At 38.0% G+C, this 23,790-nt stretch overlaps 4 protein-coding genes across 4 annotated transcripts; all 4 read left to right on the forward strand.

The window, feature by feature from the left end:
• The first annotated feature begins 1,587 nt into the window (after positions 1 to 1,587).
• Positions 1,588 to 3,580, forward strand: LOC117819054 (nuclear factor 7, brain-like). Its single transcript, XM_034692260.1, has one exon. The coding sequence runs from the start codon at positions 1,712 to 1,714 to the stop codon at positions 3,122 to 3,124; it is 1,413 nt and encodes a 470-aa protein (XP_034548151.1). The 5' UTR covers positions 1,588 to 1,711; the 3' UTR covers positions 3,125 to 3,580.
• Positions 3,581 to 9,007: 5,427 nt separating this feature from the next.
• Positions 9,008 to 17,733, forward strand: LOC117819056 (nuclear factor 7, brain-like). The gene is made up of 2 exons (XM_034692262.1): positions 9,008 to 10,416; positions 17,663 to 17,733. The coding sequence occupies exons 1-2, from the start codon at positions 9,008 to 9,010 to the stop codon at positions 17,664 to 17,666; spliced, it is 1,413 nt and encodes a 470-aa protein (XP_034548153.1). The 3' UTR covers positions 17,667 to 17,733.
• LOC117819053 (nuclear factor 7, brain-like) lies at positions 13,844 to 17,697 on the forward strand. The gene is made up of 2 exons (XM_034692259.1): positions 13,844 to 13,929; positions 16,038 to 17,697. The coding sequence occupies exon 2, from the start codon at positions 16,251 to 16,253 to the stop codon at positions 17,664 to 17,666; it is 1,416 nt and encodes a 471-aa protein (XP_034548150.1). The 5' UTR covers positions 13,844 to 13,929; positions 16,038 to 16,250; the 3' UTR covers positions 17,667 to 17,697.
• A 2,383-nt stretch (positions 17,734 to 20,116) lies between the features above and the next one.
• On the forward strand, positions 20,117 to 23,001 carry LOC117818553 (zinc-binding protein A33-like). Its single transcript, XM_034691489.1, has 2 exons — positions 20,117 to 20,142; positions 21,373 to 23,001. The coding sequence occupies exon 2, from the start codon at positions 21,586 to 21,588 to the stop codon at positions 22,999 to 23,001; it is 1,416 nt and encodes a 471-aa protein (XP_034547380.1). The 5' UTR covers positions 20,117 to 20,142; positions 21,373 to 21,585.
• The last annotated feature ends 789 nt before the right edge of the window (positions 23,002 to 23,790 follow it).

Below are 23,790 nucleotides of genomic sequence, written 5' to 3' on the forward strand. Positions count from 1 at the left end.
ATAGGCTTTGATCGACGTGTGTCTGGCGTGTGTTCGGCGTGTGATAGGCTGTGATAGGCTGTGATCGGCTGTGATTGGCTGTGATCAGCTGTGATCGGCTGTGATAGGCTGTGATAGGCTGTGATAGGCTTTGATCGGCGTGTGTCCGGCGTGTGTTCGGCGTGCGATCGGCTGTGATCAGCTGTGATAGGCTGTGATCGGCTGTGATCGGCTGTGATCGGCTGTGATAGGCTTTGATCAGCGTGTGTTCGGCGTGTGATTGGCTGTGATCGGCTGTGATAGGCTGTGATCGGCTGTGATAGGCTGTGATCGGCTGTGATCGGCTGTGATCGGCTGTGATCCTCCGATCAGCTGATTGCGCAAAGATGCCGCCGTACATTTTAAACTCACTGAGCAGTTCCGGGGTACCCGCCTCCGACCGGGAACATTTAACATTTAATTTTAACTTAATTTAATGGGCGTTTCTGGCCACTTACACACTTCATGTTTTTTTTCTTTCTGTATTGCAATACCATGGTCTGTCAACAAATTAATGTACAAACAGTAAAAGCGTAAATGTGAATCTTGTCCAGTCTCTTGCAATCAATCTCCCACATACACGAAGGTCTAACTTACAATTTACAATAACTGTCATCAGAACTTTATTCATAGTTTACATCAGAACGTCCCTCTATAGTACACTGTTATATTGACAACATGACTAAGCAATTTGAATGTCTTATCCGTACACACTGACACAATGACTTCATTGACACAGATATTTACTTTTGAGAGATGAACTAAGGATTTTGAGCAAGATACTGTCTTTTGCAGGTAATCCATGGTGTTTTGCTATTTGTACGAATTGTTTTGAGAAATTCACTTACTGTTTTGCAAATGTCGAGGATGATTCGAGAGATGTACCAAAGCGACTGTGAAAACCTGTAAGATCTTTGAGATGCGGCCCCTGACTAAATACTCACAGGGGTCATCACACAGGTGAGACAATCGAGACACAAGTGGAAACACTCAGCACATAATCAGAACGGAGGGAAAACTCAGGAAGTAACCCTAAAACAGAAAAACAGGGAGAAATAACTACAAAATAAAAACAAAAACACATAGACTAGAAACACACATGGAATAAAACACAAGACAAGGTACCAAAGGAAGCAAGGAAGACTTATGAGACTTAAAATAAACTGGAAATCTAAGAAAGAGAACAACAAGGAAAATACAACACAAAAACAAAAGCAACTCGTGATAAATACGTGCTTACACACTATAAGAAAATGTTCCTTCCACATGGAAGAACATCACCAAGCACTCTCAGCTGAGTGTGGAGAAATGGGACAGTGCTGGCATCTTTCACTGTCTACTGTTTTTGAACACCATGAAACACTGAAAATTTGTATTGCTAAATTTAAAAAAAGTCACTACAGGGAAATTGTTTTGTTCAGAAGCAAAAGGGAAAAAATTACAATTGTAAAAGGCAGCGATTTGTCTCCATCTGCTGGTGCAAAAATGGCACTCCAGCATTTCTACTAGTGTGTTATTAACCCGTGACTGATATAAACAAAAGTGAAAGTTCATTTTGACAGTGTTCAGACGCCATTACAGTGTGTGAGAGCTCGGCTGATAAACACAGAATCGAAGTGCTGGAATTAATGCTGAGAACAAACGTTAACTCGGTGAGTCTGACATATTTAAAAAGGAGTTAGATACCAAAAAGATGTCTGAAAGGGCTCTTTTAGAGAGTTACCTGAACTGCCACGTGTGTGCAGAGACTTTCACAGATCCTGTGTCTCTGAGCTGCAACCACAGGTTCTGTTCAAGCTGCCTGCAGAAATTCTGGGAACAAAGTAAGAACAAGAACTGTCCCATCTGTAAAAGAAAGTCATCAAAAGCTGATCCAGGAGTTGACTTTGCACTGAAAGAACTGTCTGACTCGTTTGCTGGGAGACTGAAAGTGGGATCATCTGAGACAGAAAAGAGAGCGAAGAAGGTGGAGGTGGTGTGTAGTAAACATCAAGAAGAGACTAAACTGTTCTGTAAAGATGAACAGAGAGCTGTGTGTCCTGTCTGTGAGTTTTCTCTCCACCAGAGTCACACTGTGGTTCCTGTAGATCAAGCAGTCAGTGAGCTGAAGGAGCAGCTGAAACCTGACTTAAAGTCTCTACAGGACAAGAGGAACAAATACAAACAAGTGGAGGAAACATACAAAGAAGTGATTCAACACTCCAAGAAGCAGCTGTTGTCTACAGAGAGGAAGATCAGAGCAGAGTTCAACAAGCTCCACCAGTTCCTGAAAGAGGAAGAGGAGTCCAGACTGACAGCTCTGAGGGAGGAAGAGGAGAAGAAGGGAAAGACAATCAGCAGAGAGATGAAGAGGATTCAGGAGCAGATCTCCTCTCTGTCAGACATTATCTGTGCTGTTGAAGAAGACCTGCAGAAACACAACGTGGCCTTCCTCAGCAGTTATAAACCTACTCAGACCAGAGCCAGAGTCCAGTGCTCAGAGTCAGATCCACATCTGGTCTCAGGAGCGCTGATAGATGAGGCCAAACACCTAGGCAACCTGTCCTTCAGAGTCTGGGAGAAGATGAAGGACTGGGTCCACTTCAGTCCGGTCATTCTGGACCCAAACAATGCAGGCCGCTGGCTCTATCTGTCTGATGATCTGACCAGTGTGAGAAATGGAGACACAGGTCAGCAGCTTCCTGACAATCCAGAGAGAAACACTAATCATGCCACTGTTCTGGGCTCTGAGGGCTTCAGCTCAGGGAAACACAGCTGGGAGGTGGAGGTGGGAGATCATCCTGACTGGATTGTGGGTTTGGCTAAAGAGTCAGTTGACAGGAAGGGAAAGATATCTGTATCACCAAAATATGGAATCTGGTGTTTATGTCACGGTGATGGAAAATACACAAATGGTCTTTGTGAGACTGTCACAGTGAAGAAGAGTCTCCAGAGGATCAGAGTCCAGCTGGACTATGACAGGGGGGAGGTGTCATTCTACGACCCTGAAGACGTGACTCACATCTACACTTACAGAGACACTTTCACTGAGAGAGTCTTTCCTTTCTTCAGTATCGCAAAGTCTGGTGATGCTAAAACTTGTGAGGTCAAAATGTGTCAAAGGTAGATTGGTGTGATGTTCAGGGAGGGCGGTGAGGTCTGACTGATTGATTCATGTCGTCATCATGGAGGAGGTTTTTCTTCCTGTTACTAATAATTCCAGTTCTTTCTTTAAAGCTGAGAATCATTTGATTTGAAGGAACATGAAGAAAATGTAGAAAACACATTTGGACTCTTTCAGCGTCGGACATGGTGACACACATTGTTTAGTTCTTGAAGAATCCAGAAAATATTCCAGAGACACAGAATAAGCTGATCTACAAAATTCGGCTTTATTATTGATGTGAAGCAGTTTAGCTGGAAATGTTTGATGTGATGGAAACATGCTGAAAGAACTGGGACCATTTAGATTCCATAGAATCATTTAGATCATTAAATACTTGATATGAATATTTTTGATCAAATCATTTAACATTTTTATATTTTCTTTGATGAATCATCTTGTTTTAGTTTGAAAAAAAAGAAAAACAGTGAACTTTGATCTAATATTTCAACATTTTTGAATTTTTTTAACTGTATTTAATTTAATCAAACCTTTTCATTTGTTATTTCAAAGTTTTTAAAGTAAATCTGTAAATAAGTCTGTAAATAATCTCTGTCAAAATATTCACTTTTTTTTGTTTTCTTAAAAAAAACAATCTTCTTGTTTTTGATGCAAAAAGAAAACAACAGAGAGCGTTGATGTAATATTTCCTCATATTTGTGATATTTAATTTAATTTGAATTCATCATTACTTTTCATCTTTTAACTTCAAGTTTTCGAAACATTATTTAAAAAATATTTTGTTTCTGTTTACAAAATTAAAAAAACATTGAGCTTTGCTGTAATATTTGTGTTATCTTTCCATCATGAAACACAGATTAGTCATATTTGTTTATTGTCAGTTTATTGTGCAGCCACATTTGAAGCATCACACTGCCATCCATCTGAGTGTGTGTGTGTGTTCCTCTGTGTGAGTGCGCCCCCTGCTGGAGCTCAGGTGCTGTTCCTCAGAGTGACATGCAGGCTGAGAGAAGCACCAGTTCACTATCTGTGCTGATGGTCAACGAGCGCTCCAGCTGTTCTGCACTGACAACACAGAGCTCTGCAGAAAAGCATGCACATCAACCTTCATCATCATCATCATCACTGTCACCATCCTCATAGTGCCACAGTCTTTCATATCTTCATCCTGATCACTATCATCATCTTCATCACATCATCTTGAGACAAAAATAGCTGTATGCACTTTAAAAGCAGAGAAAACAGACGGAGAAAGGTGGAGTAAAACGGCATTCAGTAGAAAATGAGAAAACAAATCCAAAGGAAAACAACAACAAACAAGTGTCCCGTTGACTGTCATGCAAAGAAAACGCCAGCTACGCTGCTAGTTAGTTGCAGTTGTGTAATACTGTGAACTCCCTCACTTGAAATATGTGAATCTTATTATATCGACTCTCAAGGCTCCAAAACACACGAAGAAGAACAGAGGAACAACACTTTTGGACATGCTGCTATTTCTTCTGTTATCAGAGGACGCTGGTTAGCACGGTCACACAGGAACGCCTTTATGTAACCTTTGACCTTTTCCTATAAAACAGGGTCAACTAAGCATTAACACTGGTACTGGATCAGACATGAGTACAGGACAAAGACTCACAAAGAAAAGGCTCTTTTGGAGGGACAGTTCTCACAAAATACAATCCTGATTCTGTGACCTTTAACTCTGGCTCTGATATGAACTCAGGGGAAAAGAAGAGTGGACACAATCAAACATGTTTGATGTTTTAATGAGCTCTTTGGATCTCCTGTCAGTTTCACTTGTTGTTCTTAAATCTTCCAGCAGAGGGCAGACTGTTAGTGTGTCTTCTTGTTGCGTCTCTGTCTCTTTAAATGACAGACTGACTTGTGTCCATGATATGATGCTGTTGCCCTCCTGTGTTAGATTTGACCTGCTCTATAATTGATCATCATCAGAGGCTGGATTGTTGGAGGTGCAGCTTGTGACCAGGAGCTTACACAGTAACTTACATGTGAACAATTATAGAGAGTATAAAACTACATGCAGCATTAAATGCTGATCAATCTTTAACAAGCCTGAATGTGTGTATGTTTGTTTTTGCCCTCCTGCTCATCATCTATAGTTTTCATATTTATTGCAGCTTTGCAGGAATTTGTAACAAATGAAGAAAGTGAAAAAGCACCTATGTCCTTTTTATGATTTGATTTGTGAGACATTAAATAAATATTCTTCCAGCTGTTACAGAAAAATAAGACAAACAAGATCATAAGGAAGTAAGAACATCAATCAATGAGCTCAAAGGTTGAACAATAAGATAGCTGTGGCTCTGAGTCCACAGATAGCAGTAGATGTTGTCAGCAGTGAGCATGATTCATGTTTCTGAATCATTGCTCAGAAAACCTCAAAATGAGTGAGGAGCACACACACACAGAAACTAGGGATGCACTGATCCTTCTTTGTAGGTCCAGATACCGATATCTATACCTGGGTTTTGGTATCTGCTGATACCGATACTAGCCGATCCGATATTGATTTAACAATCTCTATTCCTTAATGTGAGGATGGAATCATGTTTTGGCAACTTCAGGCTTTTCTGACTTGATGATGAACTGTACCTGGGTTCCAAGTGCTAAACCAGAGGCTGGAATCCCTTAATTCCATGCATTCGGAACAATTAAATCCAATAGCCTGTCCGCTTTTTCACACTTTGAATCCATTAATAGAAGGTTTCTTTGCAGTAGGCTATATACAGCTGATGTAAGCTTCCTCCTTTGGGCTCCCATTATGTTTTTCAGCGCGACTGCCATCCCTCAAAACATTCGTGCTGCACATGTGGCAAGTTTCCGGCGGAGTTGTTAGCAAAAGAAGTGTGACATGCACCTAAACTGCAGAGCCTTTGTAGTTATCCTCCATCATGCTCCACCGGGCAAAAATGCACAGACAGGCCAGTGCTGATGACATAAGAGACACACATGGCTGTTGTAAACACAGAAAAGCATAGAACTGAGATGAATAGCTCTGCTATATGGATCACATATATCGGCCCTTTGTCACCGATATCAGATCTAGCTTTTTGAGTCAAATCTAGCCGATATCCGATACCAGGATCGGATTGGTGCATCCCTAACAGAAACCTCCTTTCTACTCAGCATTTTACTGCTCGGACAATCAGTGTCAGCTAAACAGAAAATTATGTATTTGCTTTCCCCTTTCTCTTTGTTCCTCGTTGTGACAAAGTGGATTTATAATGTCAGTGTGAAAACCTTGAGCAATGTTCTGAAGAAATCAACAACACTCAAACTCTTTCTTTCAGTGTTTCAGAGTGGATTTCTCTCACTGCTCAGATCATCACACACACCAAAGAAGAGGAGGGTGTAGACTCATTCAGGTCCTGATTGAACTTGATCATCCAACAAGTTCCAAAGGACAGCTGTAAGGGATCGTGTCTAAAAAAAAACCCGAAGGCTGCATTTATACTGTTAATGATTACCCAATGAGAGGGGCTGGTTTTATTGAAGCTGAATTCTGATATAGTTCAGCAAAGCCACATCACCAGAACACCTTGGGAGAGCTTTCTAGCAGCGGATTCGGAGGCTTACAGAGACTGAAGGGAACACATTTGGTGAGTGTTTGAATAAATCACCTTTGAAGAAAGAAGTAAACTGAGTGTTGTTCCTGCTGGCTGAGAAATAAAAAGAAGTACAACTGGTTTAGTGTCAGACGCCGTTTTTAAAGTTGTGCACACTGAGTGAAAAAATTGTATTTTTATTTTTTCAAAAATATTTCTGTAGATCAATATTTGTGATCTTCTTAAAATATAATTTTTTCGTCAAAAATATACTTCAATCACTGTTGAATCCAAAATGCAAAATCTAAATAGTAAATGTAAGATATAAAATCTAAATGTTGAATCTAAATGTAAGATATTAAGTATAAATGATAAATCTGAATGTTAAATTTAAATGTTGAATCTAAATGTTAAATCTAAATGTTAAATCTAAATGTTAAATCTAAATGTTAAATCTAAATGTTAACACTTAAATCTAATTGTTAAATCCAAGTGTAAGATGTTAAATCTAAATGTTAAATCTAAATGTTAAATTCAAATGTTAAATGTTAAATCTAAATAATAAATCTAAATGTTAAATCTAAATGTTAAATGTTAAATCTAAATGTTAAATGTTAAATCTAAATGTTAAATATAAATGTTAACACTCAAATCTAAATGTTAACACTTAAATCTAAATGTAAGGTTTTAAATCTAAATGTTAAATCTATTTTTTTTAATTCAAATGTTAAATGTTAAATCTAAATGTTAAATGTTAAATCTAGATGTTAAATCTAAATGTTAAATCTAAATGTTAAATGTTAAATCTAAATGTTAAATGTTAAATCTAAATGTTAAATCTAAATGTTAACACTCAAAATCTAAATGTTAACACTTAAATCTAAATGTAAGGTTTTAAATCTAAATGTCAAATCTATTTTTTTTAATTCGAATGTTAAATGTTAAATCTAAATTATGAATAGAAATGTTAAATCTAAATGTTAACACTTAAATATAAATGTTAAATATAAATGTAAGATGTTCAAGCTAAATGTTAAATCTAAATGTTAAACTCAAATGGTAAATGTTAAATCTAAATGTTAAATGTTAAATCTAAATGTTAAATCTAAATGTTACATCTAAATGTTAAATGTTAAATCTAAATGTTAAATCTAAATGTTAAATGTTGCTTCTTGAGCCTAAATATTAAGCTAATGTGCAAATGTACACTGCAGCTTAGTGGAAATACCAAAATAAAAGCTTCATAAAGTGACACAAACTTAGCAATAGCAACTTAGCTTGTCCGTACCTTAGACTGGGTCATGTCTCTGAGCGTTGTGAAATCTCTTTATTGCCTCCAAATCTGTCTTTAAAACATTTTTACGGCGGGCAGTCCGCCTAGGAACCCGTAAGAGTCAGTCCTGACAGACTATGGTTGGGATATCAGTATCACTTTATGAAGACTTTATTTTGGTACTTCCACGAGATAGCAGTGTGAAATTGTATGGGGCACTGTTAGTACCAAAATACTCAGAGACAGTCCTGACCCAGTCTATGGTCTGAACAAGCTAAGTTCATAAAGTGATACACGCTTTATGAAGCTTTTATTTTGGTATTTCTACTAGGGGGCAGTGGGAATTTGCATTTAGCAAAATATGTAGGATCGCAGAGCAACATTTAAGATAAGATAAGATAAGAGATTCCTTTACTCGTCCCAAAACGGGGAAATTTAAGTGTCACAGTAACAAAGTAGACAGTGCAACAGAAATATATAAAGCAAACAAGAGCCTATGAAGTAACATTTATTAAAAAGTTATTAGCAATTCAAATTAAAGAACTAAAAATAAGCATTTCTTACACACACACACACATTCACATTCTGTTTTCATGATGTTTTGGAGCTAAATGTGGAGAATTGTTGTTTTTATTTTCAGTGTGCACAACTTTACAAACAGCGTCCCATCTCAGTCGGCCTGTTCAGATGTTCAGTCCTCACAGGGAGACTAAACAACAAAAACTCTCCTCTTCTGTCAGTGATGTTTTTATGAGCTGTATTCATGATGATACTTCAAAAAGCAGAAATAAACAAAGAGGTGTTTACATGTTTTCTTTATACCTCTGTCTACAGGTGTGTGCACAATGAACTGAATAAATATCAACATCTTACCTCGTGACAAAGGTGAAGACAAATCAAAGATTTGGACTTGTTGAATGGATCAAAGACGCCAAAACAAGGAGTGAGGTCTCTGCTGGAAAACACACAACTGGAGGATTTTAAAGCTCTGAGAGGAACAGACATTAACTTGGTGAGTCTGACATCTGAAGGCGAATATCAAGAGAAATGGCTCAGAGAAACGCTCTTTCAGAAGGTCTCCTGAACTGCTACGTGTGTTCAGAGACTTTCACAGATCCTGTGTCTCTGAGCTGCAACCACAGCTTCTGTTCAAGCTGCCTGCAGAAATTCTGGAAACAAACTAAGAACAAGAACTGTCCCATCTGTAAAAGAAAGGCATCAAAAGCTAATCCAGGAGTAAACTTTGGTCTGAAGGAACTGTCTGACTCGTTTGCTGGGAGACTGAAAGTGGGATCATCTGAGACAGAAAAAAGAGCGAAGAAGGTGGAGGTGGTGTGTAGTAAACATCAAGAAGTGCCTAAACTGTTCTGTAAAGATGAACAGAGAGCTGTGTGTCCTGTCTGTGAGTTTTCTCTCCACCAGAGTCACACTGTGGTTCCTGTAGATCAAGCAGTCAGGGAGCTGAAGGAGCAGCTGAAACCTGACTTAAAGTCTCTACAGGACAAGAGGAACAAATACAAACAAGTGGAGGAAACATACAAAGAAGTGATTCAACACTCCAAGAAGCAGCTGTTGTCCACAGAGAGGAAGATCAGAGCAGAGTTCAACAAGCTCCACCAGTTCCTGAAAGAGGAAGAGGAGTCCAGACTGACAGCTCTGAGGGAGGAAAAGGAGAAGAAGGGGAAGACGATCAGCAGAGAGATGAAGAGGATTCAGGAGCAGATCTCCTCTCTGTCAGACAGTATCTGTGCTGTTGAAGAAGACCTGCAGAAACACAACGTGGCCTTCCTCAGCAGTTATAAACCCACTCAGACCAGAGCCAGAGTCCAGTGCTCAGAGTCAGATCCACAGCTGGTCTCAGGAGCGCTGATAGATGAGGCCAAACACCTGGGCAACCTGTCCTTCAGAGTCTGGGAGAAGATGAAGGACTGGGTCCACTTCAGTCCGGTCATTCTGGACCCAAACACTGCAAACCGCTGGCTCTATCTGTCTGATGATCTGACCTGTGTGAGACAAGGAGACACATATCAGCAGCTTCCTGACAATCCAGAGAGACACACTAATGCTGCCAATGTTCTGGGCTCTGAGGGCTTCAGCTCAGGGAAACACAGCTGGGAGGTGGAGGTGGGAGACCATCCTATGTGGAATGTGGGTTTGGCTAAAGAGTCAGTTGACAGGAAGGGAGAGCGATCTGCTTCACCAAAATATGGAATCTGGTGTTTATCATGTCATAGTGGAAAATACACAAATGGTCTTAGTGAGACTGTCACAGTGAAGAAGAGTCTCCAGAGGATCAGAGTCCAGCTGGACTGCAGGGGGGAGGTGTCCTTCTATGACCCTGAAGACATGACTCACATCTACACTCACAGAGACACTTTCAGTGAGAGAGTCTTCCCATATTTCAGTATTGGAGAGTTTGGTGATGCTAAAACTTGTGAGCTCAAAATGTGTCAAAGGTAGATTGGTCTGATGTTCAGGGAAGAAAATGTAGAAAACACATTTGGACTCTTTCAGCGTCGGACATGGTGACACACATTGTTTAGTTCTTGAAGAATCCAGAAAATATTCCAGAGACACAGAATAAGCTGATCTACAAAAGTCGGCTTTATTATTGATGTGAAGCAGTTTAGCTGGAAATGTTTGATGTGATGGAAACATGCTGAAAGAACTGGAACCATTTAGATTCCATAGAATCATTTAGATCATTAAATACTTGATATGAATATTTTTGATCAAATCATTTAACATTTTTATATTTTCTTTGATGAATCATCTTGTTTTAGTTTGAAAAAAAAGAAAAACAGTGAACTTTGATGTCATATTTCAACATTTTTGAAACATTTGAATTTTATTTAATTTAACCAAAACTTTTCATTTGTTATTTCGAAGTTTTTAAAGTAAATCTGTAAATAAGTCTGTAAATAATCTCTGTCAAAATATTCACTTTTTTATGTTTTCTTAAAAAAACAATCTTCTTGTTTTTGATGCAAAAAGAAAACAACAGAGAGCGTTGATGTGATATTTCCTCATATTTGTGATATTTAATTTAATTTGAATTCATCATTACTTTTCATCTTTTAACTTCAAGTTTTCGAAACATTATTTAAAAAATATTTTGTTTCTGTTTACAAAATAAAAAAACATTGAGCTTTGCTGTAACATTTGTGTTATCTTTCCATCATGAAACACAGATTAGTCATATTTGTTTATTGTCAGTTTATTGTGCAGCCACATTTGAAGCATCACACTGCCATCCATCTGAGTGTGTGTGTGTGTGTTCCTCTGTGTGAGTGCGCCCCCTGCTGGAGCTCAGGTGCTGTTCCTCAGAGTGACATGCAGGCTGAGAGAAGCACCAGTTCACTCTCTGTGCTGATGGTCAACGAGCGCTCAAGCTGTTCTGCACTGACAACACAGAGCTCTGCAGAAAAGCATGCACATCAACCTTCATCATCATCATCATCATCATCATCATCACTGTCACCATCCTCATAGTGCCACAGTCTTTAATATCTTCATCCTGATCACTATCATCATCTTCATCACATCATCTTGAGACAAAAATAGCTGTATGCACTTTAAAAGCAGAGAAAACAGACGGAGAAAGGTGGAGTAAAACGGCATTCAGTAGAAAATGAGAAAACAAATCCAAAGGAAAACAACAACAAACAAGTGTCCCGTTGACTGTCATGCAAAGAAAACGCCAGCTACGCTGCTAGTTAGCTGCAGTTGTGTAATACTGTGAACTCCCTCACTTGAAATATGTGAATCTTATTATATCGACTCTCAAGGCTCCAAAACACACGAAGAAGAACAGAGGAACAACACTTTTGGACATGCTGCTATTTCTTCTGTTTTCAGAGGACGCTGGTTAGCACGGTCACACAGGAACGCCTTTATGTAACCTTTGACCTTTTCCTATAAAACAGGGTCAACTAAGCATTAACACTGGTACTGGATGAGACATGAGTACAGGACAAAGACTCACAAAGAAAAAGCTCTTTTGGAAGGACAGTTCTCACAAAATACAATCCTGATTCTGTGACCTTTAACTCTGGCTCTGATATGAACCCAGGGGAAAAGAAGAGTGGACACAATCAAACATGTTTGATGTTTTAATGAGCTCTTTGGATCTCCTGTCAGTTTCACTTGTTGTTCTTAAATCTTCCAGCAGAGGGCAGACTGTTAGTGTGTCTTCTTGTTGCGTCTCTGTCTCTTTAAATGACAGACTGACTTGTGTCCATGATATGATGCTGTTGCCCTCCTGTCTAAGATTTGAACTGCTCTATAATTGATCATCATCAGAGGCTGGATTGTTGGAGGTGCAGCTTGTGACCAGGAGCTTACACAGTAACTTACATGTGAACAATTCTAGAGAGTATAAAACTACATGCAGCATTAAACGCTGATCAATCTTTAACAAGCCTGAATGTGTGTACGTTTGTTTTTGCCCTCCTGCTCATCATCTTTAGTTTTCATATTTTTGGCAGCTTTGCAGGAATTTGTAATAAATAAAGAAAGTAAAAAAGCACCTATGTCCTTTTTATGATTTGATTTGTGAGATATTAAATAAATATTCTTCCAGCTGTTACAGAAAAATAAGACAAACAAGATCATAAGGAAGTAAGAACATCAATCAATGAGCTCAAAGGTTGAACAATAAGATAGCTGTGGCTCTGTGTCCACAGATAGCAGTAGATGTTGTCAGCAGTGAGCATGATTCATGTTTCTGAATCATTGCTCAGAAAACCTCAAAATGAGTGAGGAGCACACACACACAGAAAATAGGGATGCACTGATCCTTCTTTGTAGGTCCAGATACCGATATCTATACCTGGGTTTTGGTATCTGCTGATACCGATACTAGCCGATCCGATATTGATTTAACAATCTCTATTCCTTAATGTGAGATGGAATCATGTTTTGGCAACTTCAGGCTTTTCTGACTTGATGATGAACTGTACCTGGGTTCCAAGTGCTAAACCAGAGGCTGGAATCCCTTAATTCCATGCATTCGGAACAATTAAATCCAATAGCCTGTCCGCTTTTTCACACTTTGAATCCATTAATAGAAGGTTTCTTTGCAGTAGGCTATATACAGCTGATGTAAGCTTCCTCCTTTGGGCTCCCATTATGTTTTTCAGCGCGACTGCCATCCCTCAAAACATTCGTGCTGCACATGTGGCAAGTTTCCGGCGGAGTTGTTAGCAAAAGAAGTGTGACATGCACCTAAACTGCAGAGCCTTTGTAGTTATCCTCCATCATGCTCCACCGGGCAAAAATGCACAGACAGGCCAGTGCTGATGACATAAGAGACACACATGGCTGTTGTAAACACAGAAAAGCATAGAACTGAGATGAATAGCTCTGCTATATGGATCACATATATCGGCCCTTTGTCACCGATATCAGATCTAGCTTTTTGAGTCAAATCTAGCCGATATCCGATACCAGGATCGGGTTGGTGCATCCCTAACAGAAACCTCCTTTCTACTCAGCATTTTACTGCTCGGACAATCAGTGTCAGCTAAACAGAAAATAATGTATTTGCTTTCCTCTTTCTCTTTGTTCCTCGTTGTGACAAAGTGGATTTATAATGTCAGTGTGAAAACCTTGAGCAATGTTCTGAAGAAATCGACAACACTCAAACTCTTTCTTTCAGTGTTTCAGAGTGGATTTCTCTCACTGCTCAGATCATCACACACACCAAAGAAGAGGAGGGTGTAGACTCATTCAGGTCCTGATTGAACTTGATCATCCAACAAGTTCCAAAGGACAGCTGTAAGGGATCGTGTCTTAAAAAAAAACCCGAAGGCTGCATTGATACTGTTAATGATTACCCAATGAGAGGGGCTGGTTTTATTGAAGCCGAATTCTGATATAGTTCAGCAAAGCCACATCACCAGAACACCTTGGGAGAGCTTTCTAGCAGCGGATTCAGAGGCTTACAGAGACTGAAGGGAACACATTTGGTGAGTGTTTGAATAAATCACCTTTGAAGAAAGAAGTAAACTGAGTGTTGTTCCTGCTGGCTGAGAAATAAAAAGAAGTAGAACTGGTTTAGTGTCAGACGCCGTTTGTAAAGTTGTGCACACTGAGTGAAAAAAAATTATTTTTATTTTTTCAAAAATATTTCTTTAGAGCAAGATTTGTGATCTTCTTGACATATAATTTTTTCGTCAAAAATATACTTCAATCACTGTTGAATCCAAAATGCTAAATCTAAATCTAAATGTAAGATGTTAAATCTAAATGTTAAATCTAAATGTAAGATATTATGTCTAAATGATAAATCTGAATGTTAAATTTAAATGTTGAATCTAAATGTTAAATCTAAATATTAAATCTAAATGTTAACACTTAAATCTAAATGTTAACACTTCAATCTAAATGTTAAATCCAAGTGTAAGATGTTAAATCTAAATGTTAAATCTAAATGTTAAATTCAAATGTTAAATGTTAAATCTAAATAATAAATCTAAATGTTAAATCTAAATAATAAATCTAAATGTTAAATCTAAATGTTAAATGTTAAATCTAAATGTTAAATCTAAATGTTCAATCTAAATGTTAACACTCAAATCTAAATGTTAACACTTAAATCTAAATGTAAGGTTTTAAATCTAAATGTTAAATCTATTTTTTTTAATTCAAATGTTAAATGTTAAATCTAAATTATAAATAGAAATGTTAAATCTAAATGTTAACACTTAAATCTAAATGTTAACACTTAAATCTAAATGTTAAATCTATTTTTTTAATTCAAATGTTAAATGTTAAATCTAAATTATAAATAGAAATGTTAAATAGAAATGTTAAATAGAAATGTTAAATATAAATGTTAAATTTAAATGTTAAATATAAATGTTAATTTTAAATCTAAATGTTAACACTTAAATATAAATGTTAAATCTAAATGTTAAACTCAAATGTTAAATGTTTAATCTAAATAATAAATCTAAATGTTAAATGTTACATCTAAATGTTAAATCTAAATGTTAAATGTTAAATCTAAATGTTAAATGTTAAATCTAAATGTTAAATGTTAAATCTAAATGTTAAATGTTAAATCTAAATGTTACATCTAAATGTTAAATGTTAAATCTAAATGTTAAATCTAAATGTTAAATGTTGCTTCTTGAGCCTAAATATTAAGCTAATGTGCAAATGTACACTGCAGCTTAGTGGAAATACCAAAATAAAAGCTTCATAAAGTGACACAAACTTAGCAATAGCAACTTAGCTTCTGTACCTTAGACTGGGTCATGTCTCTGAGCGTTGTGAAATCTCTTTATTGCCTCCAAATCTGTCTTTAAAACATTTTTACGGCGGGCAGTCCGCCTAGGAACCCGTAAGAGTCAGTCCTGACAGACTATGGTTGGGATATCAGTATCACTTTATGAAGACTTTATTTTGGTACTTCCACGAGATAGCAGTGTGAAATTGTGTGGGGCACTGTTAGTACCAAAACGCTCAGAGACAGTCCTGACCCAGTCTATGGTCTGAACAAGCTAAGTTCATAAAGTGATACACGCTTTATGAAGCTTTTATTTTGGTATTTCTACTAGAAGGCAGTGGGAATTTGCATTTTAGCAAAATATGTAGGATCGCAGAGCAACATTTAAGATAAGATAAGATAAGAGATTCCTTTACTCTTCCCACAACGGGGAAATTTAAGTGTCACAGTAACAAAGTAGACAGTGCAAAAGAAATATATAAAGCAAACAAGAGCCTATAAAGTAACAGTTATTAAAAAGTTATTAGCAATTCAAATTAAAGAACTAAAAATAAGCATATCTTACACACACACACACACACACACATTCACATTCTGTTTTCTTGATGTTTTGGAGCTAAATGTGGAGAATTGTTGTTTTTATTTTCAGTGTGCACAACTTTACAAACAGCGTCCCATCTCAGTCGGCCTGTTCAGATGTTCAGTCCTCACAGGGAGACTAAACAACAAAAACTCTCCTCTTCTGTCAGTGATGTTTTTATGAGCTGTATTCATGATGATACTTCAAAAAGCAGAAATAAACAAAGAGGTATTTACATGTTTTCTTTATACCTCTGTCTACAGGTGTGTGCACAATGAACTGAATAAATATCAACATCTTACCTCGTGACAAAGGTGAAGACAAATCAAAGATTTGGACTTGTTGAATGGATCAAAGACGCCAAAACAAGGAGTGAGGTCTCTGCTGGAAAACACACAACTGGAGGATTTGAAAGCTCTGAGAGGAACAGACATTAACTTGGTGAGTCTGACATCTGAAGGCAAATATCAAGAGAAATGGCTGAGAGAAACGCTCTTTCAGAAGGTCTCCTGAACTGCTACGTGTGTGCAGAGACTTTCACAGATCCTGTGTCTCTGAGCTGCAACCACAGCTTCTGTTCAAGCTGCCTGCAGAAATTCTGGAAACAAACTAAGAACAAGAACTGTCCCATCTGTAAACGAATGTCCTCAAAAGCTAATCCAGGAGTAAACTTTGGTCTGAAAGAACTGTCTGACTCGTTTGCTGGGAGACTGAAAGTGGGATCATCTGAGACAGAAAAAAGAGCGAAGAAGGTGGAGGTGGTGTGTAGTAAACATCAAGAAGTGCCTAAACTGTTCTGTAAAGATGAACAGAGAGCTGTGTGTCCTGTCTGTGAGTTTTCTCTCCACCAGAGTCACACTGTGGTTCCTGTAGATCAAGCAGTCAGGGAGCTGAAGGAGCAGCTGAAACCTGACTTAAAGTCTCTACAGGACAAGAGGAACAAATACAAACAAGTGGAGGAAACATACAAAGAAGTGATTCAACACTCCAAGAAGCAGCTGTTGTCCACAGAGACGCAGATCAGATCAGAGTTCAACAAGCTCCACCAGTTCCTGAAAGAGGAAGAGGAGTCCAGACTGACAGCTCTGAGGGAGGAAGAGGAGAAGAAGGGGAAGACGATCAGCAAAAAGATGAAGAGGATTCAGGAGCAGATCTCCTCTCTGTCAGACATTATCTGTGCTGTTGAAGGAGACCTGCAAAAACACAACGTGGCCTTCCTCAGCAGTTATAAACCCACTCAGACCAGAGCCAGAGTCCAGTGCTCAGAGTCAGATCCACATCTGGTCTCAGGAGCACTGATTGATGTGGCCAAACACCTGGGCAACCTGTCCTTCAGAGTCTGGGAGAAGATGAAGGACTGGGTCCACTTCTGTCCGGTCATTCTGGACCCAAACACTGCTGCTCGCGGTCTCTATCTGTCTGATGATCTGACCTGTGTGAGAAAAGGAGACACAAAGCAGCAGCTTCCTGACAATCCAGAGAGAAACACTAATTATGCCAATGTTCTGGGCTCTCAGGGCTTCAGCTCAGGGAAACACAGCTGGGAGGTGGAGGTGGGAGACCATCCTTGCTGGAATGTGGGTTTGGCTAAAGAGTCAGCTGACAGGAAGGGAGAGAGATCTGCTTCACCAGAATATGGAATCTGGTGTTTAAATCATGGTGATGGTAAATACACAAATGGTCTTGGTAAGACTGTCACAGTGAAGAAGAGTCTTCAGAGGATCAGAGTCCAGCTGGACTATGACAGGGGGGAGTTGTCCTTCTACGACCCTGAAGACATGACTCACATCTACACTTACAGAAACACTTTCACTGAGAGAGTCTTCCCATATTTCAGTATTGGAGAGTTTGGTGATGCTAAAACTTGTGAGCTCAAAATGTGTCAAAGGTAGATTGGTGTGATGTTCAGGGAGGGCGGTGAGGTCTGACTGATTGATTCATGTCGTCATCATGGAGGAGGTTTTTCTTCCTGTTACTAATAATTCCAGTTCTTTCTTTAAAGCTGAGAATCATTTGATTTGAAGGAACATGAAGAAAATGTAGTAAACACATTTGGACTCTTTCAGCGTCGGACATGGTGACACACATTGTTTAGTTCTTGAATCATTTAGATCATTAAATACTTGATATGAATATTTTTGATCAAATCATTTAACATTTTTATATTTTCTTTGATGAATCCTCTTGTTTTAGTTTGAAAAAAAAGAAAAACATTGAACTTTGATCTAATATTTCAACATTTTTGAATTTTTGAATTTTTTTTTATATTTTTGGCTTTTTTGCCTTTTATTGGATAGGAAAGCTGAAGATATACAGGAAACACGGGGAGTAGAGAGTGGGGGAAGACATGCAGGAAATGGTCGACCAGCCGGGAATCGAACCAGTGACCCCTGCGACGAGGACTTTAGCCTCTATACGTGGGGCGCTTAGACCGCTAGGCCACCAGCGCCCCAACATTTTTGAAATTTTTTAACTGTATTTAATTTAACCAAAACATTTCATTTGTTATTTCAAAGTTTTTAAAGTAAATCTGTAAATAATCTCTGTCAAAATATTCACTTTTTTATGTGCAATCATCTTGTTTTTGATGCAAAAAGAAAACAACAGAGAGCGTTGATGTAATATTTCCTCATATTTGTGATATTTAATTTAATTTGAATTCATCATTACTTTTCATCTTTTAACTTCAAGTTTTCGAAACATTATTTAAAAAATATTTTGTTTCTGTTTACAAAATAAAAAAAACATTGAGCTTTGCTGTAATAGTTGTGTTATCTTTCCATCATGAAACACAGATTAGTCATATTTGTTTATTGTCAGTTTATTGTGCAGCCACATTTGAAGCATCACACTGCCATCCATCTGAGTGTGTGTGTGTGTGTGTGTGTGTGTGTGTGTGTGTGTGTGTGTGTTCCTCTGTGTGAGTGCACCCCCTGCTGGAGCTCAGGTGCTGTTCCTCAAAGTGACATGCAGGCTGAGAGAAGCACCAGTTCACTCTCTGTGCAGATGGTCAACGAGCGCTCCAGCTGTTCTGCACTGACAACACAGAGCTCTGCAGAAAAGCATGCACATCAACCTTCATCATCATCATCACTGTCACCATCCTCATAGTGCCACAGTCTTTCATATCTTCATCCTGATCACTATCATCATCTTCATCACATCATCTTGAGACAAAAATAGCTGTATGCACTTTAAAAGCAGAGAAGACAGATGGAGAAAGGTGGAGTAAAACCGCAATCAGTAGAAAATGAGAAAACAAATCCAAAGGAAAACAACAACAAACAAGTGTCCCGTTGACTGTCATGCAAAGAAAACGCCTGCAGCTTTGCAGGAATTTGTAATAAATAAAGAAAGTAAAAAAAGCACCTATGTCCTTTTTATGATTTGATTTGTGAGACATTAAATAATTATTCTTCCAGCTGTTACAGAAATATGAAGCAATTAAGATCATAAGGAAGTAAGAACATCAATCAATGAGCTCAAAGGTTGAACAATAAGATAGCTGTGTTTCTGAGTCCACAGATAGCAGTAGATGTTATCAGTAGTGAGCATGAACCATGTTACACTGTGGGAAGGCGGCAGTGTGAGTGGAAACAAACAAAAACTTGCAACCAGGCTTTTTCTTGCTGTGTTTAAATTGTATTTAGCCAGGCATAGTCAGGGAAACACAAAATGTGGTGGGTTCCATGTGAGGACAAAAAAGGGAGAAAAATTAATAGAACCATTACAAAGGCTCTTCTCCCAGCCTCAGGTCACAAAACAGAGCAGAGGGACGGCTATTTTCCTGCAGCTTTATAAAGCTGGTCACCTGCTCACTGGGCCAATCAGACAGTAGCTTTCCAATCACTGGAACTTTCCCTCAGGTTGGCTGAATCACCTTACCTGACACTAAACACTCAGTAATTAATACACAAACTGTTAAATACACAAAGACACTGACTCCACAAATACTACAGCGTCTGATGAGGATGAATGTGCACCTTCCTCTTGATACAAATTCAGCATTTACAAACAGAGGGTGGCATTAGGCCTCATGACAACCCATGTTTCTGAATCATTGTTTGAACTTGTTCTCTCACTGTTCAGATCATCACACACACCAAAGAAGAGGAGGGTGTAAACTTATTCAGGTCCTGAATGAACTTGATCATACAACAAGTTCCAAAGGACAGCTTGTAAAGGATCCTGTCTGCAATAAAACCTGGAGGCTGCATTGATACTGTTAATGATTAACCAATGAGAGGGGCTGGTTTTATTGAAGCTGAATTCTGATATAGTTCAGCAAAGCCACATCACCAGAGCACCTTGAGAGAGCTTTCTATCTGCACATTCGGAGGCTTACAGAGACTGAAGGGAACACATTTGGTGAGTGTTTGAATAAATCACCTTTGAAGAAAGAAGTAAACTGAGTGTTGTTCCTGCTGGCTGAGAAATAAAAAGAAGTACAACTGGTTCAGTGTCAGTCTATGGGACGCTGTTTGTAAAGCTGTGCACACTGAAAGTAAAAGAAACAAGTCTCCACATTCTGCTCTAAAACGTCATAAAATGTACTGTGAATGTTTGAATAATGCTAAATGTTAAATAAAAATGATAAATCTTAAATTTAAGTGTTAATTCGTATGGGGCGCCTTTAGTACCAACATGCTCAGAGACAGTACTGACCCAGTCTATGGTCCAAACAAACTAAGTTCATAAAGTGATACACGATTTATGAAGCTTTTATTTTGGTATTTCTGCTTGGGGGCAGTGGGAATTTGCATATTAGCTAAATATGCAGAGCAACATTTAACATTAATATTTAGCATTTATATTTAATATTTAACATTTAGATATAACTTTTATATTTAACATAAATGTATATTTATGTTAATATATTTATATTTAATATTTATAATAAACATTTATATTCAACAATTATATTTCATAGTTAACATTTAGATATAACTTTTATATTTAACAATCAAATCAACATTTATAGTTAAAATTTAACATTTATATTTATATTTATATTTAATATCTATATTCAACATTTATATTTAACATTTATATTTAACATTTGGATTTAACTTTTATATCCAACAATCAATATTTATATTTACAGTTAACATTTATCTTTATATTTAGTATTTATACTTAACATTTGTAGTAACTTAATCTAACATTTACATTTACCATTTAACATTTAGGTTTATGTTTAACATTTAGATATAACATTTAATATTTAAATAAACATTTTGATTTAATACTGTAACTTAAATATATTTTTCACAACAACATTAAAAGTGAAGAAGATCACAAATATTGCTCTCAATGTGATTTAAATAAAGTTACTCAAAAATTCACATTCTGTTTTCTTGATGTTTTGGAGCTAAATGTGGAGAATTGTTGTTTTTATTTTCAGTGTGCACAACTTTACAAACAGCGTCCCATCTCAGTCGGCCTGTTCAGATGTTCAGTCCTCACAGGGAGACTAAACAACAAAAACTCTCCTCTTCTGTCAGTGATGTTTTTATGAGCTGTATTCATGATGATACTTCAAAAAGCAGAAATAAACAAAGAGGTATTTACATGTTTTCTTTATACCTCTGTCTACAGGTGTGTGCACAATGAACTGAATAAATATCAACATCTTACCTCGTGACAAAGGTGAAGACAAATCAAAGATTTGGACTTGTTGAATGGATCAAAGACGCCAAAACAAGGAGTGAGGTCTCTGCTGGAAAACACACAACTGGAGGATTTTAAAGCTCTGAGAGGAACAGACATTAACTTGGTGAGTCTGACATCTGAAGGCAAATATCAAGAGAAATGGCTGAGAGAAACGTTCTTTCAGAAGGTCTCCTGAACTGCTACATGTGTTCAGAGACTTTCACAGATCCTGTGTCTCTGAGCTGCAACCACAGCTTCTGTTCAAGCTGCCTGAAGAAATTCTGGAAACAAACTAAGAACAAGAACTGTCCCATCTGTTTAAGAAAGTCATCAAAAGCTAATCCAGGAGTAAACTTTGGTCTGAAGGAACTGTCTGACTCGTTTGCTGGGAGACTGAAAGTGGGATCATCTGAGACAGAAAAAAGAGCGAAGAAGGTGGAGGTGGTGTGTAGTAAACATCAAGAAGTGCCTAAACTGTTCTGTAAAGATGAACAGAGAGCTGTGTGTTCTGTCTGTGAGTTTTCTCTCCACCAGAGTCACACTGTGGTTCCTGTAGATCAAGCAGTCAGTGAGCTGAAGGAGCAGCTGAAACCTGACTTAAAGTCTCTACAGGACAAGAGGAACAAATACAAACAAGTGGAGGAAACATACAAAGAAGTGATTCAACACTCCAAGAAGCAGCTGTTGTCCACAGAGAAGAAGATCAGATCAGAGTTCAACAAGCTCCACCAGTTCCTGAAAGAGGAAGAGAAGTCCAGACTGACAGCTCTGAGGGAGGAAGAGGAGCAGAAGGGAAAGACAATCAGCAGAGAGATGAAGAGGATTCAGGAGCAGATCCCCTCTCTGTCAGACATTATCTGTGCTGTTGAAGGAGACCTGCAGAAACACAACGTGGCCTTCCTCAGCAGTTATAAACCCACTCAGACCAGAGCCAGAGTCCAGTGCTCAGAGTCAGATCCACAGCTGGTCTCAGGAGCGCTGATAGATGAGGCCAAACACCTGGGCAACCTGTCCTTCAGAGTCTGGGAGAAGATGAAGGACTGGGTCCACTTCAGTGCGGTCACTCTGGACCCAAACACTGCACACGGCTGTCTCTATCTGTCTGATGATCTGACCAGTGTGAGAAATGGAGACACATATCAGCAGCTTCCTGACAATCCAGAGAGAAACACTAATTATGCCAATGTTCTGGGCTCTGAGGGCTTCAGCTCAGGGAAACACAGCTGGGAGGTGGAGGTGGGAGACCATCCTGACTGGACTGTGGGTTTGGCTAAAGAGTCAGTTAACAGGAAGGGAAAGATATTTGCTTCACCAGAATATGGACTCTGGTGTTTAGGACATCGCAGTGGAAAATACACAAATGGTCTTCGTGAGACTCTTACAGTGAAGAAGAGTCTTCAGAGGATCAGAGTCCAGCTGGACTATGACAGGGGGGAGTTGTCCTTCTACGACCCTGAAGACATGACTCACATCTACACTTACAGAGACACTTTCACTGAGAGAGTCCTTCCATATTTCAGTATTGGAAAGTCTGGTGATGCTAAAACTTGTGAAGTCAAAATGTGTCAAAGGTAGATTGGTGTGATGTTCATGGAGGGCGGTGAGGTCTGACTGATTGATTCATGTCGTCATCATGGAGGAGGTTTTTCTTCCTGTTACTAATAATTCCAGTTCTTTCTTTAAAGCTGAGAATCATTTGATTTGAAGGAACATCTAAACTCAAAACTCATCTGTTTAAAGTGGTTTACTCCATCTGACCACAACTCCACTGTCCATTCACCTAAAATGTTTTAAATTGAATTTTGTTTACTGTTTGTTATTTAAACTCTGTTTGTTTTAATGTTGTAAGGTGACCTTGAGTGTCAAGAAAGGCACCTATAAATAAAATGCATTATTATTATTATTGTTAACATGAAGAAAATGTAGTCAGCGTTGGACATGGTTGCACACATTGTTTAGTTCTTGAAGAATCCAGAAAATATTCCAGAGACACAGAATAAGCTGATCTACAAAAGTCGGCTTTATTATTGATGTGAAGCAGTTTAGCTGGAAATGTTTGATGTGATGGAAACATGCTGAAAGAACTGGAACCATTTAGATTCCATAGAATCATTTAGATCATTAAATACTTGATGTGAATATTTTTGATTCAATCATTTAACATTTTTATATTTTCTTTGATGAATCATCTTGTTTTAGTTTGAAAAATAGAAAAACAGTGAACTTTAATGTAATATTTTGACATTTATGCAACATTTTGATTTTATTGGATTCAACCAAAACTTAACATTTTTAATTTCAAAGTTTTTAAAGTAAATCTGTAAATAAGTCTGTAAATAATCTCTGTCAAAATATTCACTTTTT

The sequence above is a fragment of the Notolabrus celidotus genome, chromosome 9, assembly GCF_009762535.1.
Source record: "Notolabrus celidotus isolate fNotCel1 chromosome 9, fNotCel1.pri, whole genome shotgun sequence".
In the NCBI taxonomy this organism is placed as follows: domain Eukaryota; kingdom Metazoa; phylum Chordata; class Actinopteri; order Labriformes; family Labridae; genus Notolabrus; species Notolabrus celidotus.

Excerpts from the sequence above, each read along its gene's own strand:
- LOC117819053 (XM_034692259.1), top strand. The coding sequence starts at position 16,251 with ATGGCTGAGAGAAACGCTCTTTCAGAAGGTCTCCTGAACTGCTACGTG.
- LOC117818553 (XM_034691489.1), top strand. The coding sequence starts at position 21,586 with ATGGCTGAGAGAAACGTTCTTTCAGAAGGTCTCCTGAACTGCTACATG.
- LOC117819056 (XM_034692262.1), top strand. The coding sequence starts at position 9,008 with ATGGCTCAGAGAAACGCTCTTTCAGAAGGTCTCCTGAACTGCTACGTG.
- LOC117819054 (XM_034692260.1), top strand. The coding sequence starts at position 1,712 with ATGTCTGAAAGGGCTCTTTTAGAGAGTTACCTGAACTGCCACGTGTGT.